This window comes from Corvus moneduloides, chromosome 10 (assembly GCF_009650955.1).
Source record: "Corvus moneduloides isolate bCorMon1 chromosome 10, bCorMon1.pri, whole genome shotgun sequence".
In the NCBI taxonomy this organism is placed as follows: domain Eukaryota; kingdom Metazoa; phylum Chordata; class Aves; order Passeriformes; family Corvidae; genus Corvus; species Corvus moneduloides.
In genome coordinates this window covers 24,330,201-24,353,763 of record NC_045485.1, presented here as the reverse complement: position 1 = coordinate 24,353,763, position 23,563 = coordinate 24,330,201, and the positions used below count along the sequence as shown (strand labels likewise).

Here is a 23,563-nt window from a genome sequence, read left to right as displayed (position 1 = left end):
GAGTTGGAGTGGGAGCTGGGGAGCAGGGCTGGCTGGGGCAGGATGAGAATCAGACATTAGAGGGAATAAAAGGAATTAAAACAAGAACCTTGCAAAATAGATGATCGAGTTTATTTGTACTTACAGGTTTTGTTTGTAGAATTTGTACAAGATTGAAAATCTTCCGTGTTTTATTTTGTTTGGGGTTTTATTACGAAAGCTTTTGTCTTGGGGTGCATTCAAGTGTTTTTTCATTCAGAAAATGAGCTGAGTTTGCTTTGAAATGTTTCTGCTTGACATGAAGTGAATGCCCTAACACAGGAATCATGTAAACTCTTTTTTCACCCACCCACATGTGAACCAGCACTGCCGTAGGAATGGAGATGTACTTGCTGGAAATGAAACACAGGTTTTGCTTCTTGCAGCAGTTGCATTCTGCAGCAGTGTGCAATTTCAACCAGCTCCTACATAATCACAGAGCTGATGCTTCCTTTTCTTGTGGCTGCAGCCTGTCCCAGGTGGGCCTTCGGCGCGGGCTGCTCGGAGGAGTGTCAGTGTGTGAAGGAGCACACGCTGGAGTGCAGCCCCAGGAACGGCTCCTGCACCTGCCAGCCTGGATATCACGGCAAAAAGTGTCAGAAAGGTATCACACACAGCCAGCTTCCCCACGTCTGCTTGTGCCTTTGTCCTAGTAATTTCTCATTCTTCCACCCATCTGCTTTGTTTGGCTGCTGCTACTCACATATTCATATCCTACTAATGATTTTGTGGGGTTTTAACCCTGCTAGGGTTGCAGGGACATCGAGGGGAGTAGAGCTTAAGAATTGCAAGACTTTTAGCCTGATCAAGTGACAACAGAAATCCAGAACCTGAATTCTAATACAACCCTAAATAACAAAGATTGTGTGAGGCTTTGTTTTTGTTCTGTGCTTTTTCCACACAGACAGTAAATAAGTGGCAAAATCTGTGTTTTATGGCAGCAAGGTGATTTGTAAACAGGTTCAGTAATGCTGCTTTTCCTTCAGATTTGCAGCTCTTTGAATTCAACTTATTCTTTGTAGTTTTTGGGGGTAGTTCAAAGAGAATTCTATCCCATATTCATGTTTGCATGTCTCAGTAGCCCTTTCCAGACAGCAGTGGAGTATAACAATAAAGATTCTCCCTTCAGATTTTTCTCTGAGCAGGTGGGACTGTGTTGGATTTAGGACAGTAGTTCTGGTGGGTTTGGTGGAGAACAATAATGACAGTATTTAATATTTTTATCATTCTTGGTGATGGGCTCATTTCTGTTAGGGAGCATGCCTTGTCCAGCACTGGCTTTGCACCAAGGCAGAGAGCAGCAGAACTTACATACACGTAAGAAGAGAATTCTATAATGGATTTAATTTAATATATCCTCAAATATTCAAATTAAAACCTTAAGCATTCTGCCACTCTGTTTCTGGTTTATATTTAAGCAGTAACCTCTTTGAAAAGTAAGTGTGTACAAAGTACACTTCAGCAACACCTCCAAAATGTACATTGTAATATATTCTCTGCAAGTTTCTGCCAAATTACTTTCTGATTTTTGTTCACTTTTCTTAACTTTTCTGTTTTCTTATACATGTTCTGTGTCTGCTTCTATTTCTAGAGTGCACCCCGGGGTTTTATGGGGCTGGTTGCAAACTGAGGTGCAGCTGTCCTCCTGATGTTCTGTGTGATCCTGAGACAGGAGCCTGCAAACATCCTTGTCCAGCTGGGTTTCATGGAGAAAAATGCCATTTGTGTAGGTACTCACTGCATGTTTCCCTGGGAGATACACTTTGGATGGGAAAGCTTATTCAGGAAACTTAGGTTCAGATATAGAAGTTGCAGAGAAAAGATGCACTTGTTGTTGATATGAGTTGGCAGTTCCTCACTGGAACCAAACTGATATTTGGAGCCTGGCAAATGCTGTCTCTCTCTCCCTCCCTGCAAAGGTCGAGGCACAAGGCTGAGGCCAGTTACCCAAACTAACGTTTGTCCAGCTAACAATAGTTGCTTTCAAAGCTTCAGGCTCAGATTTTCCAGGGCTCTGTTGCAGTTAATTACAGACCACCAGTTGCTCAGGCACTAATGCTAACACTGATCACTTCTACCAGCACAGCTCAGTTTAAAATTGGTGGCCGTGGTGCCTCCCTATGTCTTCAGAATGCTTCTAACCATGTCTTTGGGGTTTTTGTCCAGCCTGTCTGCCTGGCAGCTTTGGGATAGGCTGCAGGCAGAAGTGCAGCTGTGGAGGAGCACCGTGTGATCCGAAGACAGGGCAGTGTGTTTGCCCAGCTGGGAAGACTGGTGCTACGTGTGAGCAAGGTGTGTGAGGTGCCTGGCTTTGGAAGATGTGATAAGAAGTAGAATTTTGCTGTTTCCCAAACCAATAAACAGACACACTGTGGTGGAAATTGGAAGAGAGCCTTTGGTCTCTCTTTAGCTGTGTTCTTGTGTGCTGCAGTTTAATGGCAGGGCTGACAGGCCTGTAGGTCTATAGAGATAATATTACAGCTCAGTTATGCTGTTATTTTTTAATTCTTTAGGGTAACAGCAGAAATCTAAAACTGTCCTGAAGCAGAAAATGACACTGGTTACACTTCATGTGCTTTTTCTCCAGATTGCCCAGATGGCCAGTGGGGACCAGACTGCCAGAACTCCTGCGAGCCCTGTGCCAACGGGGGACAGTGCAACAGGGAAACTGGAGCCTGTGACTGTCCCCCTGGCTACACTGGGCCAGCCTGCTCTGCCAGTAAGTCCTTGCACCAGCCTTCCTCATGAAAAGAAATTCCCCCCAGATTGAAAATTCAGGTTATGGCTTGATTTCTGCCTTTTTACTCTTTTGTGAGAGAAAACATGCTGATCTGAGAAGTGCCCTTCATCTTCAGGAATTCCCCAGGTTGGATTTGACATTATTTATGGGAGGGAGATTGCAGATAAAACCACGTGACCAGCTAAACTGCATCCCAAATGGATGTTATCATTAGACCTAATTTATGGCAATCAGTACTTGGAAATGCAGTGTTTAACAGCCACAACACTGGTGGTGTAATCCTGGCTGTTTGGCAAGAGGTGTGACCAGCTGGCCCATGTGGCATCACTCCTGGGTTGTGTTTGCAGCAGCACTCCTTGGTGTATATAATTCAGGATTAAACAATACTGAAGCTGAAGGAGCTGTTCTGTGCTGCTCTTCCAGCCTCTGGGTGTTAAAAGGCTGCTCGAGTTTGGCTGTTGTGCTGCACAGACGGGCTCTCAGGGACAGCCCTGCTTTGTGCAAGACCTCAGTGGTGGCACATTTTTAATTCTTGTTAGTCACAAAATGGCTTTTGAGGAAGGTTTGCCCAGCACCTTTTCCTCCTCTGAGGAAACAGCCTGATGCACAGGAGTACCCAAAAATCACTGAAGTTACTCCCACATTCCAGAACTCAGGCCCAGACACCCAGGGCGCAGATCCCAGGTATTTCTTTCACGTTGCCGTTTTGATTCCTGGATTCAGCTAAAGCCTGTTTTAGGGGGTGAGCTGTTGCTGTCTGATTGAGAAGATCATTCTGTGGCTGAGTTGTGACCTGAGTGAAGTCCCAGTGTGTCTCTGTTTGCAGCCTGCCCCGATGGGCACTATGGACTGAGCTGCCTGTCGCTGTGCAGCTGTGGCAGCAGCGCTCAGTGTCACCACGTCAGCGGGCAGTGCTCGTGTCCCCCGGGCTGGACTGGCCACGACTGCAAGCGCAGTAAGTCAGGGCATGTGGGATCTCCCAGGGACTGCACGTGGAGGAAGCAGCTCTGTTTGCTCTTAGTTTATTACAGTTTTTTAATATAGTTTTGCTAATCTTACTGCTTCTGAAATGGTGTGTTTGTGGGCTTGCGCAGCCTGGGTGGTTATAATCCTTAATTATCCAGGTTCAAAGCATTGAAATAGATGGCTGATGAAGCGCAAAGTATTGATATAAGCTCTTATTTCAACACTATGGATCCCTTTGCCCAATACCATCTGTCCCGTCAGCATTTTGACTGACAGACAGTTTTGTTTTTCATTTTCAGTGCAGATTAGTTTTGAGATTAATTCTCCATTTCTCATTTTGTTTGGGGGAGATTTATTCAACAACTGAGTGGCGTGTAGAGTCGTGTGTCTAAAGGTCACTTTTTAACTTGGGAATATAAATGCTGTGAGAAATTCTGTTCTCTGGAAGAGCAGAGCATCCTTCTGTTGACTTTAGCATCGCTCTCCATATTGGTGGCTGTGTGAGAGAGTAGATTTGCCCTTTTTGGATGGCACCATATAAATGTGAAGCCATCCTGCTTGATTCCTTCCTTTTCCTGTGACACATCTCTTCTGCTTGATTCATTGTGATGCCTCTTGCAAAAAGCCAACAGAAGACAAGCCTTTTTCTAAACTTGGTCTTAAACACATAAAATCATTTAATTGGCAGTGTTGACAGCAGCAAGTTTTGCACCTGACTTCTCAGGCTCTGTACTGAAGAAAATGCTGGGAAAATCTGAAGTTTCCATCAATATGCATATTTTAAAAATCAAACCAGTTGGTAGTGTGTAGAGCCACTGAGATGGCCTTTCATGACTCCCTGGGCTGTCTAGAGAATTGAGAGACCATGACAAAGGAAAGCTTTTACTTCTATTCGACATAAGATCTGGGAAAAACTGTTTTGCAGAGGTATCTCAGTAAGGCAGCTCTTCCACCTATTGCAGACTGGGCATTAAACAGATTCCCAACCCCAAAACCAGGTTTCTGTTGCCCTAATTGGCACTTTCATCTTCATCCTTACTCGAAAGAAAGGAGATGCTGTGGTACATTGTCGTAATTATGTCAGAGCTATGTGATTTTAGGATGAAAGCAGTAAGTTGCTTTACCAAACATTGTGAGATTCCTTTGTGTCCATGCTGAATTTCCCAGTATTTTGGGGAAAGCATGGAGGGTGCTCCCATATCTGTCTGGTTTTACCCATTAACTGTTCTGGTTATGCAGATTTTCATTGAGTGAGTCAATAGCTGATACTTTATTTCCATGAAATTATAGATTTGTGACTGACGGGTGTGGATTGATTAGTTTTCATGTGCGTGGGATAATATCTGCCTGCATCCAGCTGAAACAGATCAACAAAAATGGTCTTTATTTCCATGAATTGTGCCTGTGCTGCAGCTGGGGGTTTAGTCTGGTACCATTTTGTGTATTTTGTGTCCTCTGATGTAGAAGTGAAGTGGGGTTTGGGGATGGTGCTGGATGTGACCCCGTATTCCATCAAGCCTGCAGCAGCGGCCGCTGGGGCCGGGGCTGTGCCCACTCCTGTTCCTGTGACCCCACCACGGGCGCCTGCTCCTGCCAGCTGGGATTCACCAGGGAGCACTGCCAGCTCCCTGAGTGCCCGCCTCCCCAGCACGAGGAGCTTCCAAACCCCAGCTCTGCAAGTTGTGTTTTCCTGATCGTTCCCCCCAGGAACGCTCTCAGGCTCTTCCGCCCCTGCTCCGCCCGGCGCGGCGCTCTCGGGTTTCAGCAGGGTTAGATGCTTTCCCTAATTCGATTTCCAGAAAAGGTATTTTCAGCCTTGTTTTGGACCCAGCAGCTATTTTTAACGGTAGGATCTCGTGTGAGGGATGGGATTGATGTATATTTGGGTTGCGGCATAAGAGTTTCCATATTGGTTTGATTTATTCAGTTTTAGGGCAGCACTATGCCTTCGTAAATCTCTGTGAAAGGTCAGGCATATAGAAATACTTCACATGTACATAAAAGAAGAAAAACCAGGAATTTTTGGAGTCCTGTATTTATTAACAACAAAAATGTTCAATGGTCTTATCAGAGGCCCATGACCTCACCTTGACATTCAGCTCTAACTGAGGTCAACAGCAGATGCTTCAAGCATATGAAAACAGGATTATAGTAAATTCCTGATATGCCTCCCCAGGTATCATCAATTTCTCATTCAGGAGCTTCTTGAGACAGAAGCAGTAGCTCTATATTTAATGCAACTTGATTTTTTCTTTTCCAATTAATATGCCTGTTTTCTTTTTCATTTCATGCAAGCATTTGGAATCTACTTCATCTTGTGGCAGTAAGTTGCATAGTTAAGCTGCTATTATTATTATTATTATTATTATTATTATTATTGATTCTGTCGATGTTGTTAGATAAAATAAACATTTTATCTACAAGTTTAACAATCTTAAAGTAGCACAAATGTAGCTAGCAGAGTCTCAGCAGCGTGGGCAGGATTAACTGCTGGTGTCATACAGAAATGTCAGAACAATTAATCTGGAACCATGACCTAAGACAAAGCCTGGAAAGTTGATCTTGCAGCCCTTGTTGCTGTTGGCACAGAGGGAATGGAAGGACAGTGTGTCGAGAGGACCAGCTCCCAGAGAAGGAGCTGCCAGCTCCGCTTCTCTTTTGCTCTTGATCTCTCTCAAAATAGCATCTCTGCAGACAGAGAGTGGCCAAATAGCTGCTTGTAATCTTCACTGGGAAGGGAATCAGTGAAGCCATCGCCACTGACAAAACATCTGGCAATCCCTAAAGTTCTTTCTGTGGGTTTTCTGTTTCATCTAGTCTGCTTTTTACCCTCTTTAGTGTGTGTGTATATATATGTATAAAAATGCACATATATATGTGTGTGTGTGTGTGTACGTGCAAGATTATGAAAACCACAGTTCTTCCCATAATTTCATGCTGCCTTGGAGGTGAGATCTTCACTATCCCTGGATATCTCCTCTGCTCCCCAGACATCCCTACACTCTCCCTGCAGGTTGGGCTCCTTCCCGTGGCAGGAGCTCAGTTTCTCTGGCAGGGTGGCTGGCTCCTGACACGCATCACAGCAGCCTGTGCCTGATGGAGCAGTGGCAGATTTTCTGTGCTGTGGACTGTGAAATCATTTGTGAAGTGCTCTGACCCTTTGCCATCACCTTGAAAAGCCTCAGCTCCAGGCTAAACACCGTGGACCTGAAGGGAGCTCTGTGGAGGGCCCCACACCTCTTGCTGCACTGCAGCACCATTTCCCTTGCACAGATCCTCTGACTGAAATTTCAGCTGAAAAGGAAACATGGAGAAGGATCCAGCTTTTAAGGGACTTTTAAGGCACAAGTGCTCTTCTGTGTATTTATTTGTTGAACAGTGGTCTGCAGCTTTGGGAAGAGGAAGGGATGTCACCTGTAAGTGCAAAAAAATAGGTTCAAACGTACTCAGATTTAAACAATGTCCCATTTTTTGACTCTGAAAGCAAAGAAATACTTAAGGCACCTTGCTCTTCTCCCGTCTCCCATCCTGACTTCTCTATAAGACACACAGTTGGCAGAGTCACTGAGCTGCAGGAGCACCTGAATTCACACCAGCTCCAGTCACTGCCCACCCACAGCACCAAACAGACAACACCAAACCCACCCCTCTATTCCAGACATGGAGGTGTCTTTGAGAACCCTTGTTTTCTGCTCTCTCTGATTCTTTCCAGATTGCCTGAAAATCACTCTGTTGATGTAAATGCTAAAATCATATGCTTCTAGAAGAGATCTGGCAGTAATCTCCATAACTCATTTAAAGGGATGTTCACGAGACCTTCAAACATGAGTGGAGGCCCTGTAATACTGTGTTTAGCCAAGTCTATCTCTGTGTTTCAGCCTGTCCAAAATATCCAATGTGAATTGGGCATCTGGCCCTGTTCTTAATTGATTTTCCTATAATCCTGGAAGAAATTATTTTCATTCTCAAATGTTTTCTTTCTTCTGATGGCGAGTACCATGCAAATCTTTTAAAACTCTTCACATTAACTGCTGTGGAAATGTAATTGTTAATCTGTCCCCCAGATGTAACGTTTTCGCTTGAATTTTTCAAAGCAGAGCATGAAAGTAAAGTGTGCAGCATTCGATTTGGAGCTTTGTGAAGGCAACCAACACATTTCATATTTTCTCCAGCTTTCTGAGGGAAGAGGATTTACAGGGGAGCAGAGGAGCTTCTCCCCTCCCAGTTGATAAAGTCCCAGAGGAGATGTGCACATAAGCGACTCAAGACCAGTGGGCAAAGTGTCATCAGGCAGAACCTGTAAAATCTCAGGCTTTGCAATAGCAGATGTTAGTTTTCTGTGCAGAATTTAGTCTTTCAACACTCTGGAATTTTTCTAAAATAGATCTTAAATGTAGCCCAGCTTACCTGAACCTCAAGGGGAACACTCATATCTCGTTGTTTTTAAGTTGTTACCATTATGCCTTGATTCTTTTGGAAATAGTTAGATTTCCCATGTATCTAAAAATTCCTCATTGGTCCTGAGCTGCTCTGGCATGAACCCATCATCTGGTTGTGATTCCTCTGCTGCAGGGTGCCCCGAGGGGAGCTTTGGCCCGAGCTGTGAGTCCAGCTGCCAGTGCCAGAACGGAGCTGCCTGCGACCACGTCAGCGGAGCCTGCACTTGCGCGGCGGGCTGGACAGGAACCTTTTGTGAAAGAGGTACTGCTGCTCCCCCCTGGTCCCTTCTGGATTCATGGAGAATTTGTTTTGATTTTAATTCAGAGAGCTGGTTTTACAGTTTACAGTGTTGGATCTAAATGAACCACTGAACTTAATTGGAAGCCGATACCGAAATGTGAGCTCCCCTCCTAACTCCGCAAAGCATCGTGCTGGGTGCCAAATGTCAGGCATGTGTTTTAGCATGGTTAAAATTAGATATATGCTTAAGGCTTCTGCTATATCACATCTTCATGAGGACTCTTTTTAAGCAGAGTCCCACTATTTGAGCGCTGAGCAAGGAGATGCTTGTTCAGCCTTACACTTGCTTGTTTCTGGTGCCTCCCTGAAACGATTTAGAGAAAAACATGGATGTGTGCATCATCCTCGTGGAAGTCTTTAAGAACAGATGCACTTATAACTTAAATAAATCCAACAGAGCATCTTCTATTACCTTGTCATTTGGAAAAGTGTTGGAGAGGTTGGACTGGATTCCTTAGCTGCGTTATGGTGAGTCAGGTCTGTGGCATTATCACAGGAGGTTGCTGTCATGGTGCATCATTTTCCTGATTTTTTTGTATAAAAAATACAGCAGAAACAGCACAGAGTCATTCAGGCACTGTGAAAGTTAAGTGTAGCTGAGTGAAGATTCTGCAAAACATGGTACTTGAACCGAAGTCACAACTGTTTTGGATAGAAAGCAGCTTTATCAGCCAGTTTCAGCAGCGAGGATGGGGGGAAGAGGCAGCACTCGCAGGCAGCTGCTGCCCTCTCATGGGAAGGGAGATGCTCCACAGCCTGACCACGAATGTAGCAAGGCACCCACCAACTGGAGTTGATATTGTTTGTTGTTGCTTTGCTCTCCTTCTTACCAGGCACTATTACATAAAATAAATATTCTTTCCAAGGTTCTGCTGCAAATTGGACCTTGTAAATCGTGATATCTCCACTGTATCCCTTATAATATAATTTAGCTGAAATATGTTTTCCTAAATCTATGGGGTTTTTTTAATTATTGTATTTTTACCGTACAAAAAAACGAGGCAGTTATCTGTGTTGTTGTGTAAGTCTCTTCATTCCAGCAGGAATTATAATGGCAACAAAGAGGCTAAACATCCTTTTCCAGAGTAGGTGTGAGGAATAGGGAGAAGACTGGGTGATTCTATTGGGGACAAAAAAAACCCAAAGCTTCCAAATCAGTCATGTTGGACATTTTTATCTTTTTTTAATTCCTGAAAAAAGATTGTGTCAGGGAGAGTGGAATTTAGCACTTTGTAAAACACCATTTTCTCCATGTTTTCTCTCAAGAAGGCAGAGTGTTTGCTGTCAGCTGACCTGGGCTACCTTTTAACTTAGAAAATTTCAACCAGAACAGTTTGGCAGCTTCCAAAAGATGCCAAGGGAGGAAAACATGTGGGTGGTTTGCCCTTGGTAGAACCTTCTTGGCACCTTCTCTCGGAGGAGCTGTAGAGCTTCTGTTTCGAGTGACTGGGAGACTGGCAGGGTTTCCTTCTGGCAGGGATGTGCTTTTTGCTGTCCTCTTGGCAATCCACCCACATTGGCCAGGCTCTGTGCCTTGCAGGCAGAAATTCAGATCGAGCCCTGGCGCTGCAGAGTTGCTTTGGACTTCAAACATCCTGCTGATGCCTCAGCTCGTGGCTGGGAAGGACTTCTCCATCATCACAGAAATGTTGAAATGGAGACTTTTGCAGCCTAAGTTCAAAGTCCTAGGAGAACACAGTCCCTTATAAAATCTGATTTTGGTTAATATTAGTAATTAATATCACCCCTGCACAGCGACGGTGTTTGAACCTGCTGTCATTGCTTTTGGTGCTTTGCACTGGGCCAGCACGGGATCCAGATTCAAGCTGAGACTGCAGAAATCCCAAAATTTGCCTTCGGTATTGTTTGTTTTCATTTGGGGAAAATTTCTTCCCATTTTGGTGGGAAGCTGCTATTTCTTTTCATTAATTTGCTGCCCTCAGTATGAAGTAGGGTATTATAAGTTTAGGTACCAGCCCCTGTTGCAAAACACCACTTCAGTGGCCATTTCCAAGCTTATTTGCCACAAATTTCCATAATCTCGTATTAATATTTATTAGAATTGTTAATATAATCTTAGTCCTTGCTGAGTCTCAATCTATATATATCATCTGTCAGTAATACAGATAACAGCCAAAGCCACACCATCTTCATCATCATTGTCACCCACCAGCATGGGACAGTTTCCAAGCTCAGCCATAGCAGGAGACACTTCTGCTCCAGGGCTGCTGGTTCATGAGACCTTGCTGTGAATTATTCAGGAGCTGACTGAACTTCTGTGCTCTGAGCCACAGGATGCTGACAAAAGACCTCACACTCTTCAAAGGACTTTTGTCTGTCCATCAGCATCTCAGTTCTGCTCTGCCCTGAGTCACCTTTGATCAGCTGCTCTTCATCTGGCACTGCTCAGTGGTACTGTTGCCTCTGCAGTTGTGCTGTGGTCACATGGAATAATGATGGGTAAGAATAAAGCTATCAAGGCACTCTCTGAAAGAAAATAAGTCGTTTCTGAAGGTGGTACATGCCTGCTCCATCTTTCAGCCCTGCTCAGTGCTTTGTGAAAATGAACCATGTGAATCTTGTGACTCTTTCAAAGGAGTTTCAAAAGCAGCAAAACTGTTTCATTTGCAGAGTAGCTAACGGTTGCAAATAAGGCTGAAAACAAAATAATCTACAAAGAAATTATTTCAGTCTGTGAGAGCAATCTAGGAAAGGCTTCCTTTGGATTTTCTTGAAAGCAGCAAGTGATATAAGCAGAACACTGATGAAATAATGTGTATTTCTTCACAAGGTCTTGCATTATCAAAGGAAAATAAATCATTTTTGGTGGATGCTGCTAGCAGAGCCACTAGCCAGCTTCCGTATCTGAGTGGAGAATGGTGTGTGCTTGGGCAGGGGGTACCAGAGGGACACGGGGAGTTCTGGCTGTTCCTGGACTGGAGCAGAAGTCAATGCCTCTGCATTCCTGGGCTCTGCAAAGGCAGGGGTCACAGCAAAAGTGGCTTTGTAAGTCCTTTCTGTCCTGTTCAAGTACAGATAGCCAAAGTATCATCATCTCCAGAAAAGATGCTTCTGTATTCACCCACTGCTGCAGGGCTGTGGTTAGAATGCAATTCCAGCTAAACAGGCAAGGCAAAAAAAACCCAAATAAAAAAATCCCAACCCCAAAACCGGTCATTATTGTGATAAATGGAAAAATACATCAATGCTTACTCCCACCTAAATGTAAAAATCTGCCATGCAAGAAGCCTGAGCCATGGGCTCCTGGCAAACCCAGAGGAATCCAGGTGTGCCTGTGTTCTGCAGCCACACTCACAGCTTTGTTACAGATGTGCCAAGTGAGCTGGGACACCCTGTCTTGAACCAGGGCTGCTCCACTCCTGTTTGGGGAGGCACTTGTTATAATTGATTTGATTCTGTGGAGTGCTGAGCATCTGCTGCTCCCACTTTGAAGGCTGTGATTGCCTTCCCTGCACTGTGATTTTGTTTAATTCCCTTCCCCGCTGCTCTGTGGTATGTGCTGTATGACCCAAGGCTTGTGTCCAGTTTTGGGATCAGGCCAACAGTTATCCAGTTCACTGGTTCATCTGTCCGAATATCCCAAAATGCCAGACAATTAGTCCACTAAGTGGAGGCAGCAGGAGTCTCACACCATTCCTAGTGTATATTTATTAATTGATCCATTAATAACAACGACATACCACCCTTTTGGAGCACAGAGCTTGGCTTTTGCATCTCACCTGCTGTGGGATCAGCACTGCCAGGGGATGGACGGACTGGACCCTTCCCTGGGGATTTCAGCAGTTAATCATTACCATAAGAGAGCCCAGAAAGATTGCTGTTTTGCTGAGATAAAAGGAGAAAATGAGCACAGTGCATGTTGAGGAATAGCTGACAAGGCTGTGCAGTCCCTGTTTCAAAGAACTTTGTCAGCCCTTAAAGTCACTGAGGGCTCAGCAGGAGGAGCCCGTGCTTGTGCTGTGCCATACCTGCTACTGAAGCAGGTAAATGGGGAATAACAGATGAACCTCACCCTGGTGGCTCTTCCTTGTGCATTGGTATCAGCTCTCTCCTGGGGAGCACTGAGCAGAGGCTGATGGATGTGTTACGGTGTTCTATGGGTGTGAAGCCCCATTTCTGTTTTCCTGAGGCAGCACAAACCTGGGAAGGGCAGCAAGCCTGAAACCTCTCGTGTGCCAGGGAAGAAGCTGCAGCTTGGACAGGCTGGGGAAGGGACAGGCTTGGACAGAAGGGAAGAGCAGGCTTTTGATTTTGGGTGGATGAAACAACTGTGTGTAGTCACAAGCTGAGCAGTAGAGCAGCCAAAGCAGATGTTCAGTGTTTTACACTGTCGCTGGATGATAGTCCAGGTTTTCCTAAAACTACGGACACAGAATTTCCTCCACTTGTAGCCAAAGCAGACAGCAGTGCACACGGTTGAACTGAATTTGTGTCTGTGGAAGAGGCAGTGTGATAGACTGGGACAAAAAGCCTGGGCATGAAGAAGCCCCAGGGCAAGAAAAGGGACAGAAGAGTCCAACAGTGGAAGATGCACGTGGAAAACTCACTGGAAATGTTCAATGCCAGGTTGAACAGGGCTTGGGAGCAACCTGGTCTAGTGAAAGGTGTCCTTGTCCATGGCAGGAGGGTTGATGGCAGATGATCATTAGGGTCCCTTTCAACCTAACCCATTCTTTGATGGCACCAGTGTTACTCTGACCTGGTAGAGAGCTGTGGAATTAAGTGTGGAGGGTTGTTGGTCAGTGTATATGGTATGATGATAATCACGATGAGGTTCTCTTGGGAATCCAGTCATTCTGATTTCATGGTAGAAGTGTAAAGGTTGGATTTTAAATATAAGTTTATATTGAACAAGAGGACAGAGAGATAAGTTTTACTGAACTACTGCTTATTTCACGAGCACCATCAATCCTGAGGTTGATTCAGGGATTCTGTGGAAAGAATGATGTACAGTTGTGTATCTATAGATTTGTTATTACTTAGTGTAACATAACATACTGTACTGTGTGACATAATATCTGCACTTACATAATCTAAGCACACACACAGAGGTTAAATTAAGGCTACATAGAGAATATATTTTTAAACTCTGCATAGCAGCCTTAGTGTTCTTGTAATGCAGCATTTGGGGTATGATGTGGCCCACTGACAAGCACTGGTCATTATTTTCACTGCTGTCAGCGCTGGTACAGATAAAAATTGGATCCATGGGGCTGCTCTTCCTTATGTCTCCCAGATGTAGGTGCAGAGCTCCTTCAGCTCCCTGGGATTGTTTTGTGATGTTTAATTTGCCTCGGTTTTCTCTACTCATTCACTTAGCCAGTTTTTCATTTCAGCACTGAACTGCACCACTGTGGCTTAGGTTCACTGTTAAAGGATCTTTAGAAAAGTGTCAGGACAGTAAATGGGAGCAGAAGTTTTGCATTTTCAAAGGGAGGGAGGTCAGCAGGGATGGCCCTGAAGTCTTGCATTATGTTGAATTATTTCCTCTGTCCATTACAGAGGCACAAGTAACAGTTTGTGTGAGCCCAGCTCCATTCTCTCACTTGTTTTATGGCTTTTCAGTGTTCTCAGCCCTGTTCTCCTGTGCAGAAATCTGTTACTTGTGTAAAAGGGTCACATTTTTCCAAGATGCACATATCAGAACTGGGCAGGCTTAACCCTTGAAGCAACTCCGGTTCTTAAGAATCTCTGAAAAGACCAGATGGAGTTTATGCAAAAAAAAAAAAAAAAAGCAGGAACTGTGCTAAAAAGAAATGTTTTGCATTTGCAGCTTGTCCAGATGGATTCTTTGGGGTTGACTGCCACCAGGTGTGCAAGTGCAAGAATGCTGCTGGCTGTGACCACGTGCTGGGCTCGTGCCGTTGCCTGCCGGGCTGGCTGGGAGAGACCTGCGAGCAGCGTACGTACACCAAACCCCCAAACCTCCCCTGGCACTGCGGGCTGATGCCCTGCCAGGGTACACTTTTAGATAGGTCACGTTCCTTCCCAGTGATGCCAAAAAAGGGAACAATTTTTGGTGGCTCTGTAAAATCATCAGCTCTTTTTTTGTTGTTTGTTTTTTAACTCGTCAAACATGATGAGCATCAGGTTTTAAATAGCAGAGCTGCCTCCTGCCGTATGACAGCTCTCTGCTTTTCATTTTTGTGTGGCATTAAGAGATTAAATGTTGTGTATCTGTTTCTGGTGTATCTCCTCTAATTATCAATTACAAAGTGACAGATTACAAATGTGCAAAGTGGAGAAATCAGAGCTGGGACTATTTTGTTATTTGAGTGTGACAAAATAGTTTTTTTAAATTATTATTAGAAAATTTATTTGTTTTAAAATAATTGTCAGCTTCCTAGATGTTCACAAGTATGGATTATCCCACAATTTTTAAGCTAACAAATGCTTGTGTGTATACATATATAAAATTGGCTAGTCTGAGAAAATTTTCACTACATTTCATGGGAAATTAGGTTATTTTCTTTAGCTGCATGGCATTACATCTGGAGATCACTGAGCCTATTTGCCAAGTTGAGCAAATAAGTAGGGTTTTTTTTAAGATTTTCAGGTTTTAGCTTCTCAACTTCCTTGTTTTCCTTTAGGATGATGTCATGGTCTAAGCTTCCTTTTGAAAATATGAGTGCTGTCTGCAGGGCTGAGGTGTAGAGCTGAGCTCCAGTGCTGCTTCACAATGAGCCAGCTCTGTTAGGGAACACTTCTTTAATCCATAGCTTGTGGCTTTCTGCAACAGAAAAGTGGTTTAATTTAGAAAATAGAGAGAAATCTGGCTTGTATTGAGACAATTCTGTCCTCTGGCCACACCCTATTTTAACATCAGCCCTGTTTGAGGGCAGTGCTTGTTCTTCATAATATTTTTCCCTCATTTGCCCCCACCACTCAGCACAGCCCATCTTCTGAGAAGGCTTCTCCTGCAAAGTCCCCTGCTCTTTTGTTTACAGGTGGGTCAGTTCTGCTGAATCTTCCCAGTTTTAGACATTTTCCCTAACATCCCACCACTGCAGTCCTTTTTGCCTCCTCGTGCCCTCCCATAGGAACACTTGGCTCTCCATCTTCTACCATCTGAAGATGCTGGTGGTAATACACCCTTTTAGTGTAGATAAATGGAGTGACCAGAGAATAAAAGCAGACCAGAGCCACACAGCCATCCCATAGATCAGAAAAGATGCTTCTGAGCAGGGCAGGGTTTGCTTATTGGTCACAGCCCATTTTTCCTGTCGAGCCACAGCGTTGGCAATGTGTCACCTTGCCCCTTCCCTAGTCCTTAGCATTAGGGATGGGAAGCTTTGTTACATATTTCATTAAATTCAATTAAGAAATGCAGCTCCTTGTCCATGGCCCCTGGTGCCCCCCTCTACTCACATTAGGAAAAAAAAACCCCTATTTATTATCTTGTGCCAGAGCCATTAGAGCTTTGTGCTGGGCTGATTTATTCCTCCTGCTGGTGAAGGTGCCAAAGCCTCCGAGGCCTCTGTGAGTGAGAGAGAGAGGTCAGTTACCAGTGCAGGGTGTCTCCTCCTTTTCTCTTGGCTAAGTGAGGGATCTTCATCATGATTTTACAACTCATCCACACTGCTCCAAAGCTGCTCAGAGTAAGGGTGGGAGCTCAGCACTCCCCATCCTCCCGGGGTGTTTAATATTCACCTTGCCTGTTCCTGGGACCCGCCAGCTCCAGCAGCTGGAAGGACAGCACTCGTGTGGAAGTAATCAGATTGCAGGCAATGTGCTGGAGGATATTGAGGAATAATTTTGGCATCATGGGATTTGAATTGATCCTAAGCCAGCCATGCAGTGTGTTTTATACTCTGCTATCTAATTACAGGCAATACGGACAGTGATGCCTTTTGTTGGAGCTGCCTAATGCTTTCCATTACCAGACCATGGGTTTCAGTTGTTTGAAAATGAATTATGTTAATCTGGGGTGAAATCTGCCAAGCAAGCTCTGCCTGAGCTTCAGTTTGTGCTCGGAGATTTTATTTGGGGATTTTTTGAGTGTCCACCTGAGGTGTTTTAGGTTTCCAAGAAAGAGGCTTAGGAAAAGTATGCTGCCTATTCTTTTTTTTTCTTTTTTCTAAATAAACTCTTTCACTGAGTTCTGTGACACAGAAGTGAGGACCTGGCATTTGGCATTTCTTTGTGATAGAGATGTAATCTTCCTTTCTGGATACTCGCTCCCTGTAAGTGTTCAAGGCCAGGCTGGATGGGAGGAGCAACCTCATCTAGTAGTGGCATCCCTGTTCATGACAGGGGAGTTGGAACTTGATGATCTTTAGGATCCCTTCCAGCCCAAACCCTGCTAGGATTCACTGCAAATTCATCCAAAGTTTGCAAACTTAAAAAAACCCAACCAAACCCTCCAAAAATCTCATGTTGCATATGGTCTGTAGCAGATGTGCACAATTCAGCATCTGAATTTTGCCTTAATTCTGTCAGTACTAAACATGCCTCTTTCTGAAGCTGTTGGGGCTCAGCAGAATCTTCACTGAAGTGGTTCCTTGTGGTAAAAAAGAGAGCATGCTAGTTTGAAAAATAAGTGACTACAGAAAGATTGGCTCTGCCAGAGGCACTGGTAACAGGGGTTTGACATTTCATGGTGTGTGAGCACTTGACTTTGCAAATTCCCTGTTCTTTAAAAGCTAAAGCTTCATTTTGTGGGGAATAAGCCACAGAAGTTGCTTGAAAACAAAGCTACTGGACACCCTATAGAGCATGAGAGCCCATCATTTGCCTGTGCTCCTGGGCACTGTTGATGGCTGTTGACTTCTAGTCTGGAAGAGAAGTCTCCAGTTTCATGTGTTCCTTACTCTGCATGCAAAAAGGGATTTTAAAGAGTGCAAACAAATAAATCCTCATCTTGCAGAAGAAGGACACGAAGAGGAAAATTTTGAACCAGGAAAAAGTCTGCTAATTTAAACCTTTGGATTAAGTCTTTCCTTTTCTCTCATCATGAAGAAAAAAGAAAAGGCCCACGGATATTTGTGCGTTCAGTTGTGGAACTTCATGAAGTAGCTTCAATATATCACTTTTTTTCTTAATCTTCAGAAAAGTACTTTAAAAAAACCCATTTGTATCTACCCAGTAGAATAGTCAAAATTTTCTTCTCCAGAAATTTCTGCTTTCTTACCAGAATTTTCACTGAAACACTATTGTCTTTTTGGTAAGTGTAACAAGAGCTTTGCACACATACTCCAAAAACCTCACACAAACCACTGGTAACAAGTTAGGGGATCTGGTGATGAGCTGGTTTTTCCTTTGGCTGGGTTGTGCTATAGTTCTGGTCTGTATTGTGGAAATACTTAGTTCTGCTCCCAAAAACTGAGCCAGAGCTCTGTAGGATGTGCTGAACTTTTTACTTGGCATCCAAGCTTCATTTGCAGAACAAACTTTTAGCTGTGATGGGACTGAGCTCCTGCTCTTTCTTGTGGTTTCAATGTGGACGGGGTCCAAGCGATGACAAGAAAGAGCACTGTGGAAAAGAGGTCCTGGGAGAAATGGTGTCTGAGAACCAGGCTGGGGAGCTGGAAGCCCTCAGATGGGGAGAAAAGGGCTGAGAATGGGTCAGAGACTGTCAGCCAAGTTCACCTCCAAGATCAAGGTGGTTTCACACCTCCCTTCTGTCCCTAGGGACTTGTTCTCCCAGAGTACTACATCATGTTCACTGACACCCTGAAAGGCAGAGAAGTTTGGGTGAAAATTCACTGTTTGGCTGTGAAACCTGGAAGATGTCACATTCATCGAGTGCAGGACACTCTCCTGGATCAGGGATCCAGGCTTTTTTTGCGTCTCCGGTGCACGCCAGAAGTGCTACAGGGATGAGAGGCTCTGACAGGAGCCCCTGCAATGCAGAACAAAAACCGTGCAAGGAGGCGATCCAGCTCCATCAACCCTCTTTGTATTATTTTGGATGATAACTGAAGAAAACAGGGTAGCAGACCTGTCTGTTTTCCACCATTCAGAGCTACCCAAATCTCCAGTGCAAGGGAGACTGCAGGAATTTTATCACTGCCATTTTTCACGGGCAGCAGCACTGAAAGAGGAGCGTTTGCTTGCAAGATGACTGCATTAAGTTTTCACCTGGGAGCCAGCTGCTTAACCAAACTCATTGAAAATATCACCCCTCTCTGACCAAAGAATGAGAGTCTGGGTGAGCAGAGGCATCCAGCTGTGAAAAATGAACACTGAAAACAATGAAGTTGTCAGTTCTCTTACCAGGATGCAAATAAATACTGGGGTTGTCAGGCTGGTGGTTCTGCTGGACCATTAGTTTAGCACAAAGACATTCTGCAGAGCAGGGGCTGGCAGCTGATCCATCACCCCCTGTGATCCAGCCCCTCGATAGAAACCTCATCAGAAAGGGCTGTGATTCATATTTTTAAGCCACATTATTATGTTAAGCTTTCATAAGACACATTATCTCTAAACTGCGAGTGTTGCAGAGCAGTTCCAGTCTATGTGGTCTTAATTGGCAGAATATTTTTTTTCAAAATACCTTTTGCAGTTCATGTATTGGCTGATATTGTGGTGGACTTGGCAGTGCTGAGTTAACAGTTGGACTTGATGATCTTAAAGGTCTTTTCAAACCTAATGATTCTATTACTCTATCTAGAGTCAGACGTGGTTAATATTTGGGGGTTTGTATATTTATGTGTGTGTGTGTGTATATATATGTATATATATTTATATATATTTCCAGGAATGGTGAAGTCACCATTCCCTGAAGTGTTCAAAGAATGAGTAGACACAGCACTTTGTGATTTGGTTTAAGGATCAGGAAGGTATTAGGCCAAAGGTTGGACTGATGATCTTGGAGATCTTTTCCAGCCTTTATGATTTTATGTGGACTTAGGCACCCTTATGATGTGAAAAGTGTCATCGGAGCACAGCTCCAACCTGATTTCCCTGGCACTGGCTTGTGTCTCGGGTTTGCTCTGTGCAGTGCTTCCTTGGATGCTTCCTGATGGTTTTATGAAATTCTCTCACTGCAGCCTGCCAGGAGAACAGCTATGGGCCGGGCTGCAGGAGCACTTGTCACTGTCACAACGGAGCTCTCTGTCACCACGTAACCGGGACGTGCCTTTGTAGCCCAGGCTGGAAAGGAGCCACCTGCCAAGAAGGTACAGTCAGAAATTCAAACCCCCTGCCTATGGATTATAGGAGGGAAAAGTAAAACCTGTGTTTGGGGAAAGCTCAGTGGTGTTTTAACTCTCAGCTCATTGCCCTGTGTTGTCATTGGGTTTGTATCCACAGTGACGTGAGCTGGTCCATTAAATTAATCCGTGACATCGTGATGTAGGATCCCGGTGTGCACAGGGCAGGAGGGTGAAACAGCCATAAACTGGAAAGAGAGCTGATTTTGAGGGCTGACGAAGGGAGAAAAGGTCCATAAAACTCCCAATTATGATGCTGAAATGCAGCTCTGTTTCTTTTCTCTGGGCTGCTTTACTGTCCCATGCACCAGACTGATCCTTGGCATTACCTTGCGCTGTTCCAGACAGAGCCTAAATCCAGAACATGTGAAAGGCATCGAGCCTTGCAGCCTTGGCTATCAGAGCCAGACATGTGGCTCAAACAGAGAGCCTTGAGAAGAGGCTGGCAAAGAAAGGCTGCACTGTGGTTGCACTGCACATCCTAATCCGTGCATCCTAGGCACTAGGAAAAGTCTGTCCATCCCTGTTGCAGAAGGCTCCTTGTTCTGTGCCTTCCCCACGAGGTCCCTGGGGTGTCAGCAGTACCGTGGAGCTGGGAATGCTGCTGTGGGTGCTCCTGGGTGAGCTGGGATTTGGAGTCAGCACCTGCACTCAGAGGCTGCTCTTCAGCATCCCAAGAGGATTGTTAGGGAAAGGGGATGGAAGCTGGCACAGGTAGAGTAATATATAAATTTAGTGCATTCCCCTTTTAAAACTTGATATGAAGAGGTCTTTCCATGAAGAATTTAAAAATTGGGAAGGCACCAAACTGTTCTTGATGACATGTTAGGCATGACCTAAATTTTTCTGTTTTGTCCACAGGCCACAAATACAAAACCAAAGCAAAAGTTACAAAATCTGTTTCAAACACGCCTTTTCAAATTTATGTTTGGGGGTTTCTTTTCTCTTTGAAGTGAGGAGGTAGAATAATTGTGTGAGGCTGGGGGAATCATCCTCTGGTGCCTATGCTTTTCCAAAGTGAGAGCTTGCTCCTGTTACTGTCTTCAAGAGGTTTCACTCTGGCACATGGCAGAGGTGTGTAGTTTTTTGCCAAAAAATTGGGTTCTATCCATAGGAACTGGTTGTGATGGGAATTAATAAACTTGCTTAATTAAAATTAGGTAAATGGTGAAATGTCAGGCAGCTGTGGGCAGCAGGATCAGTTAGAGAAGGAGCTGTGATTTTAAAAGGACTGTAAAAAGAAATTCTGGGAACAGGGAAATCAAGAACTGCGCTCCCCAGTGTTGAGAAAGCTGGAAGGAACCAAAAAAACGGATTTTCTAGGTACAAACAGAAAGTCTCAAGGTTGTCTGGTGGGTCACTAGTTCACTTCATCACCTATTTTGTTCCCACACCAGTTGTACATTGGTTGGAGTAATTCCTTATCAGTCATGTCCCCATTTCTGCTGGTTGTACCTCCCACAGCATCCTCCAGGGCGAGAAGGGCTGTGAGATGGGAGAGGTGGTGTTGAGCCTGTGTCCTTCTCCTGCACTTCCTCACGGAAGGTTTTCCCTGCCTCCCTTCGCAGCCTGTCCTCCGGGGTGGCACGGAGCCGGCTGCCTGCAGCGCTGCCTGTGCCACGGCCAGGCCACCTGTGACCCTGTGAGCGGCGAGTGCCAGTGTCCCCAGGGCTGGACGGGGACAGCCTGTGAGCTGGGTGAGTCTCCCCACCTCCTCCACCTCTCCAGCGCCTCGGTTCAGTCACTCTGCAAGGAAATCCCCAGTTATGGTGGGGTCTGGTTTGAGACAGCCCAGAGGAAAAAGGAGGCAGAACAATGGAAAACACCAGGTGGGGAGAGGTTGAAAAAGCTGGGGTTGTTTAGTCAGAAGTGAGAAGACTGAGGGGAGACATGAGACTTGAACACATCCGTGGTGGTGGAAACTTGCTGGGCAGGGGAGAGGAATAAGCCATTCTCTGCCCTTTGGGAACAGGGAAGATAGGTAATGGTCTCCATTTAAAGAGAAAAAAAGAAATACTTAAAAGAGGAAAATGATGTGTTTCTAGAGAATTTTGCCAAGGGAGGCTTCAAAATTTCCTTCACGGAAGGTTTTTAGGCCCAGTTTAGGTGGCTCATCATATTGCAGAGACATGAGGGAGTTCCTGCTGGGGTTGCTCCAGCCTGGTTCCCCATCAGTCTCCCCCATCCCGTTTCAGAGTGTGGGGACGGGCAGTTCGGAGAGGGCTGTGAGCAGAACTGCAGCTGCCACCGCGGGGTGTGTGATGTGCCCTCAGGGAAGTGCCTGTGCCGTGCTGGCTGGACTGGGGACCGCTGCGATGTTGGTAAGGGCAGCTCCTTCTGCAAATCCTTCATTTTAACCACCAGCCAGTTCTGCCTGTTTTCTGGTTTGTATCTTAATTTTCCAGTGTTCTGCAGGCCAATTATGATTTATGCCCTCTCACCCCAGCTCAGACCCACAGGCAGGTCTCTGCCCAACCGTGCCCTTGTCCAAATCATTTTATCTCCTCCTACCTCTGTTCCCTGCCTGCTAAGAAAATGAAGGTATTTCTCTACCTTATGCACACAAGGAAGAACACATGGAAGTGAGGGAGTTTTAAGGAGAATTTACCAGATCAGCCACCTGCTGCTGAGTGTCTGTGGGTCACTGAGGGCAGCTCAGCAAACTGGACTGTGATAGTTCAGATGTACAGATCTTGCACATGACCCAGATTTGACACAGCTGTTTGGCATGCTTAGAGCCCTCTGAATCCCTGAAATGGGGACTAGTTCTCACACACAGGTGACTAAAAACATGCTTTCAGCTCAACCACTGAGGTGCTGTGCTTTTACCAAGCCACAAGCAGCTTTCTGAGGTCTCCTGAGGCACTGAGGACTCTCAAAGCCTCAGCCACCACTGCGACCTGTAAAGCCTTCTCAGTGCCCACCTCCCTTTCTCTTTGGTCACTTTGCAGGGACTCGGGAGGTGGAAGCAGTTTGTGGGCATAGTTCCCACTGTTCCAACAGCTGTCCCTGGGTGCGTAGTTGTATCAAAGCAAACAGCATCACCCTCTCTGTGGACCCCATCTGGATTTGTACTCCAGCTGTGGCTACATCATTGCAAACTTTCCTGTGCAGGCTCATTAGCAGTCAGCGTTAAATGCTTTTAATACTTTTAGTATCTTCTCCTTCACTGATATTTTCTGGCCACGTAGTCTGCTAAGTGTACTCCTGAGCAGGAGCTCAGGCAAGAAGGATCCTTGGATTGCCAGTGGAGCTGCTCCCCCCGCAGCAGGTAGAATGTGTCTCTCTCTGCTTGCCCCCAGCCTGCCCGCCGGGATTTTTCGGCCAGCGCTGCGAGGAGCGGTGTGACTGCGCCCACGGCCGGTCCTGCCACCCCCAGACCGGAGCGTGTCACTGCCAGAGGGGGTGGCGAGGGAGGCACTGTGACAAACGTGAGTGAGGGGAGGCTGCTCAGGTCGGTGCGCGCGTTCCCCCCAAATCCAGAGCTCTCGGTCACGGCCGGGTGCTTTCACATACCTGGCGGGGATGGGTGCAGCGGGTCCGTGGAGGGGGTGGCTTTGTCCTGTCCTGCTGGCCCTGACAGGGTTGGTGTCCCCCCAGCCTGCCTGCCGGGCCGCTACGGAGCGGGATGTGCCCAGCGGTGCCGCTGTCCCCCGGGAAGGCCCTGCCACCACCTGACGGGCGCCTGCGGATGTCCCCCGGGGTTCGCCGGCCACGGCTGCGAGAAGAGTAAGTTTGTTACCACAACACAAATACTTCCCTTGTCAATTAGTTAGTAAATTGATGTCTTGAATAAAAACATGATGGTGTGATGCCCGAAGAGGGAGGAGATGACAATCTGACAGGAGGGAGGATGGCTGAGGGCTGCTTGTCCCTCACCCAAGTGGTTTGGCCAGCTCTGAGCTCCGTGCCAGGCACAGTTTCA

At 45.6% G+C, this 23,563-nt stretch overlaps 1 protein-coding gene across 9 annotated transcripts in view; it reads left to right on the top strand.

Annotated features, from left to right (window-relative positions):
- Nucleotides 1-23,563, top strand: part of LOC116448728 (multiple epidermal growth factor-like domains protein 6) — a 190,100-nt gene that overhangs the window by 147,431 nt on the left and 19,106 nt on the right. For 8 of the 9 annotated variants that reach the window (XR_004242095.1, XR_004242094.1, XM_032119575.1 and 5 more), the window contains 12 exons: nt 488-622; nt 1,610-1,744; nt 2,185-2,310; nt 2,606-2,737; nt 3,585-3,713; nt 8,297-8,425; nt 14,259-14,387; nt 19,477-19,605; nt 21,207-21,335; nt 21,834-21,959; nt 22,941-23,069; nt 23,239-23,367. Coding sequence is in view for 7 of the 9 variants with exons in the window: in XM_032119575.1 (XP_031975466.1) it covers nt 488-622; nt 1,610-1,744; nt 2,185-2,310; nt 2,606-2,737; nt 3,585-3,713; nt 8,297-8,425; nt 14,259-14,387; nt 19,477-19,605; nt 21,207-21,335; nt 21,834-21,959; nt 22,941-23,069; nt 23,239-23,367 (1,557 nt within the window). In the remaining 2 variants the exon portion in view is untranslated. The remainder of the gene's footprint in view (nt 1-487; nt 623-1,609; nt 1,745-2,184; nt 2,311-2,605; nt 2,738-3,584; nt 3,714-8,296; nt 8,426-14,258; nt 14,388-19,476; nt 19,606-21,206; nt 21,336-21,833; nt 21,960-22,940; nt 23,070-23,238; nt 23,368-23,563) is intronic. The other variant, XM_032119576.1, reaches the window with a different exon arrangement.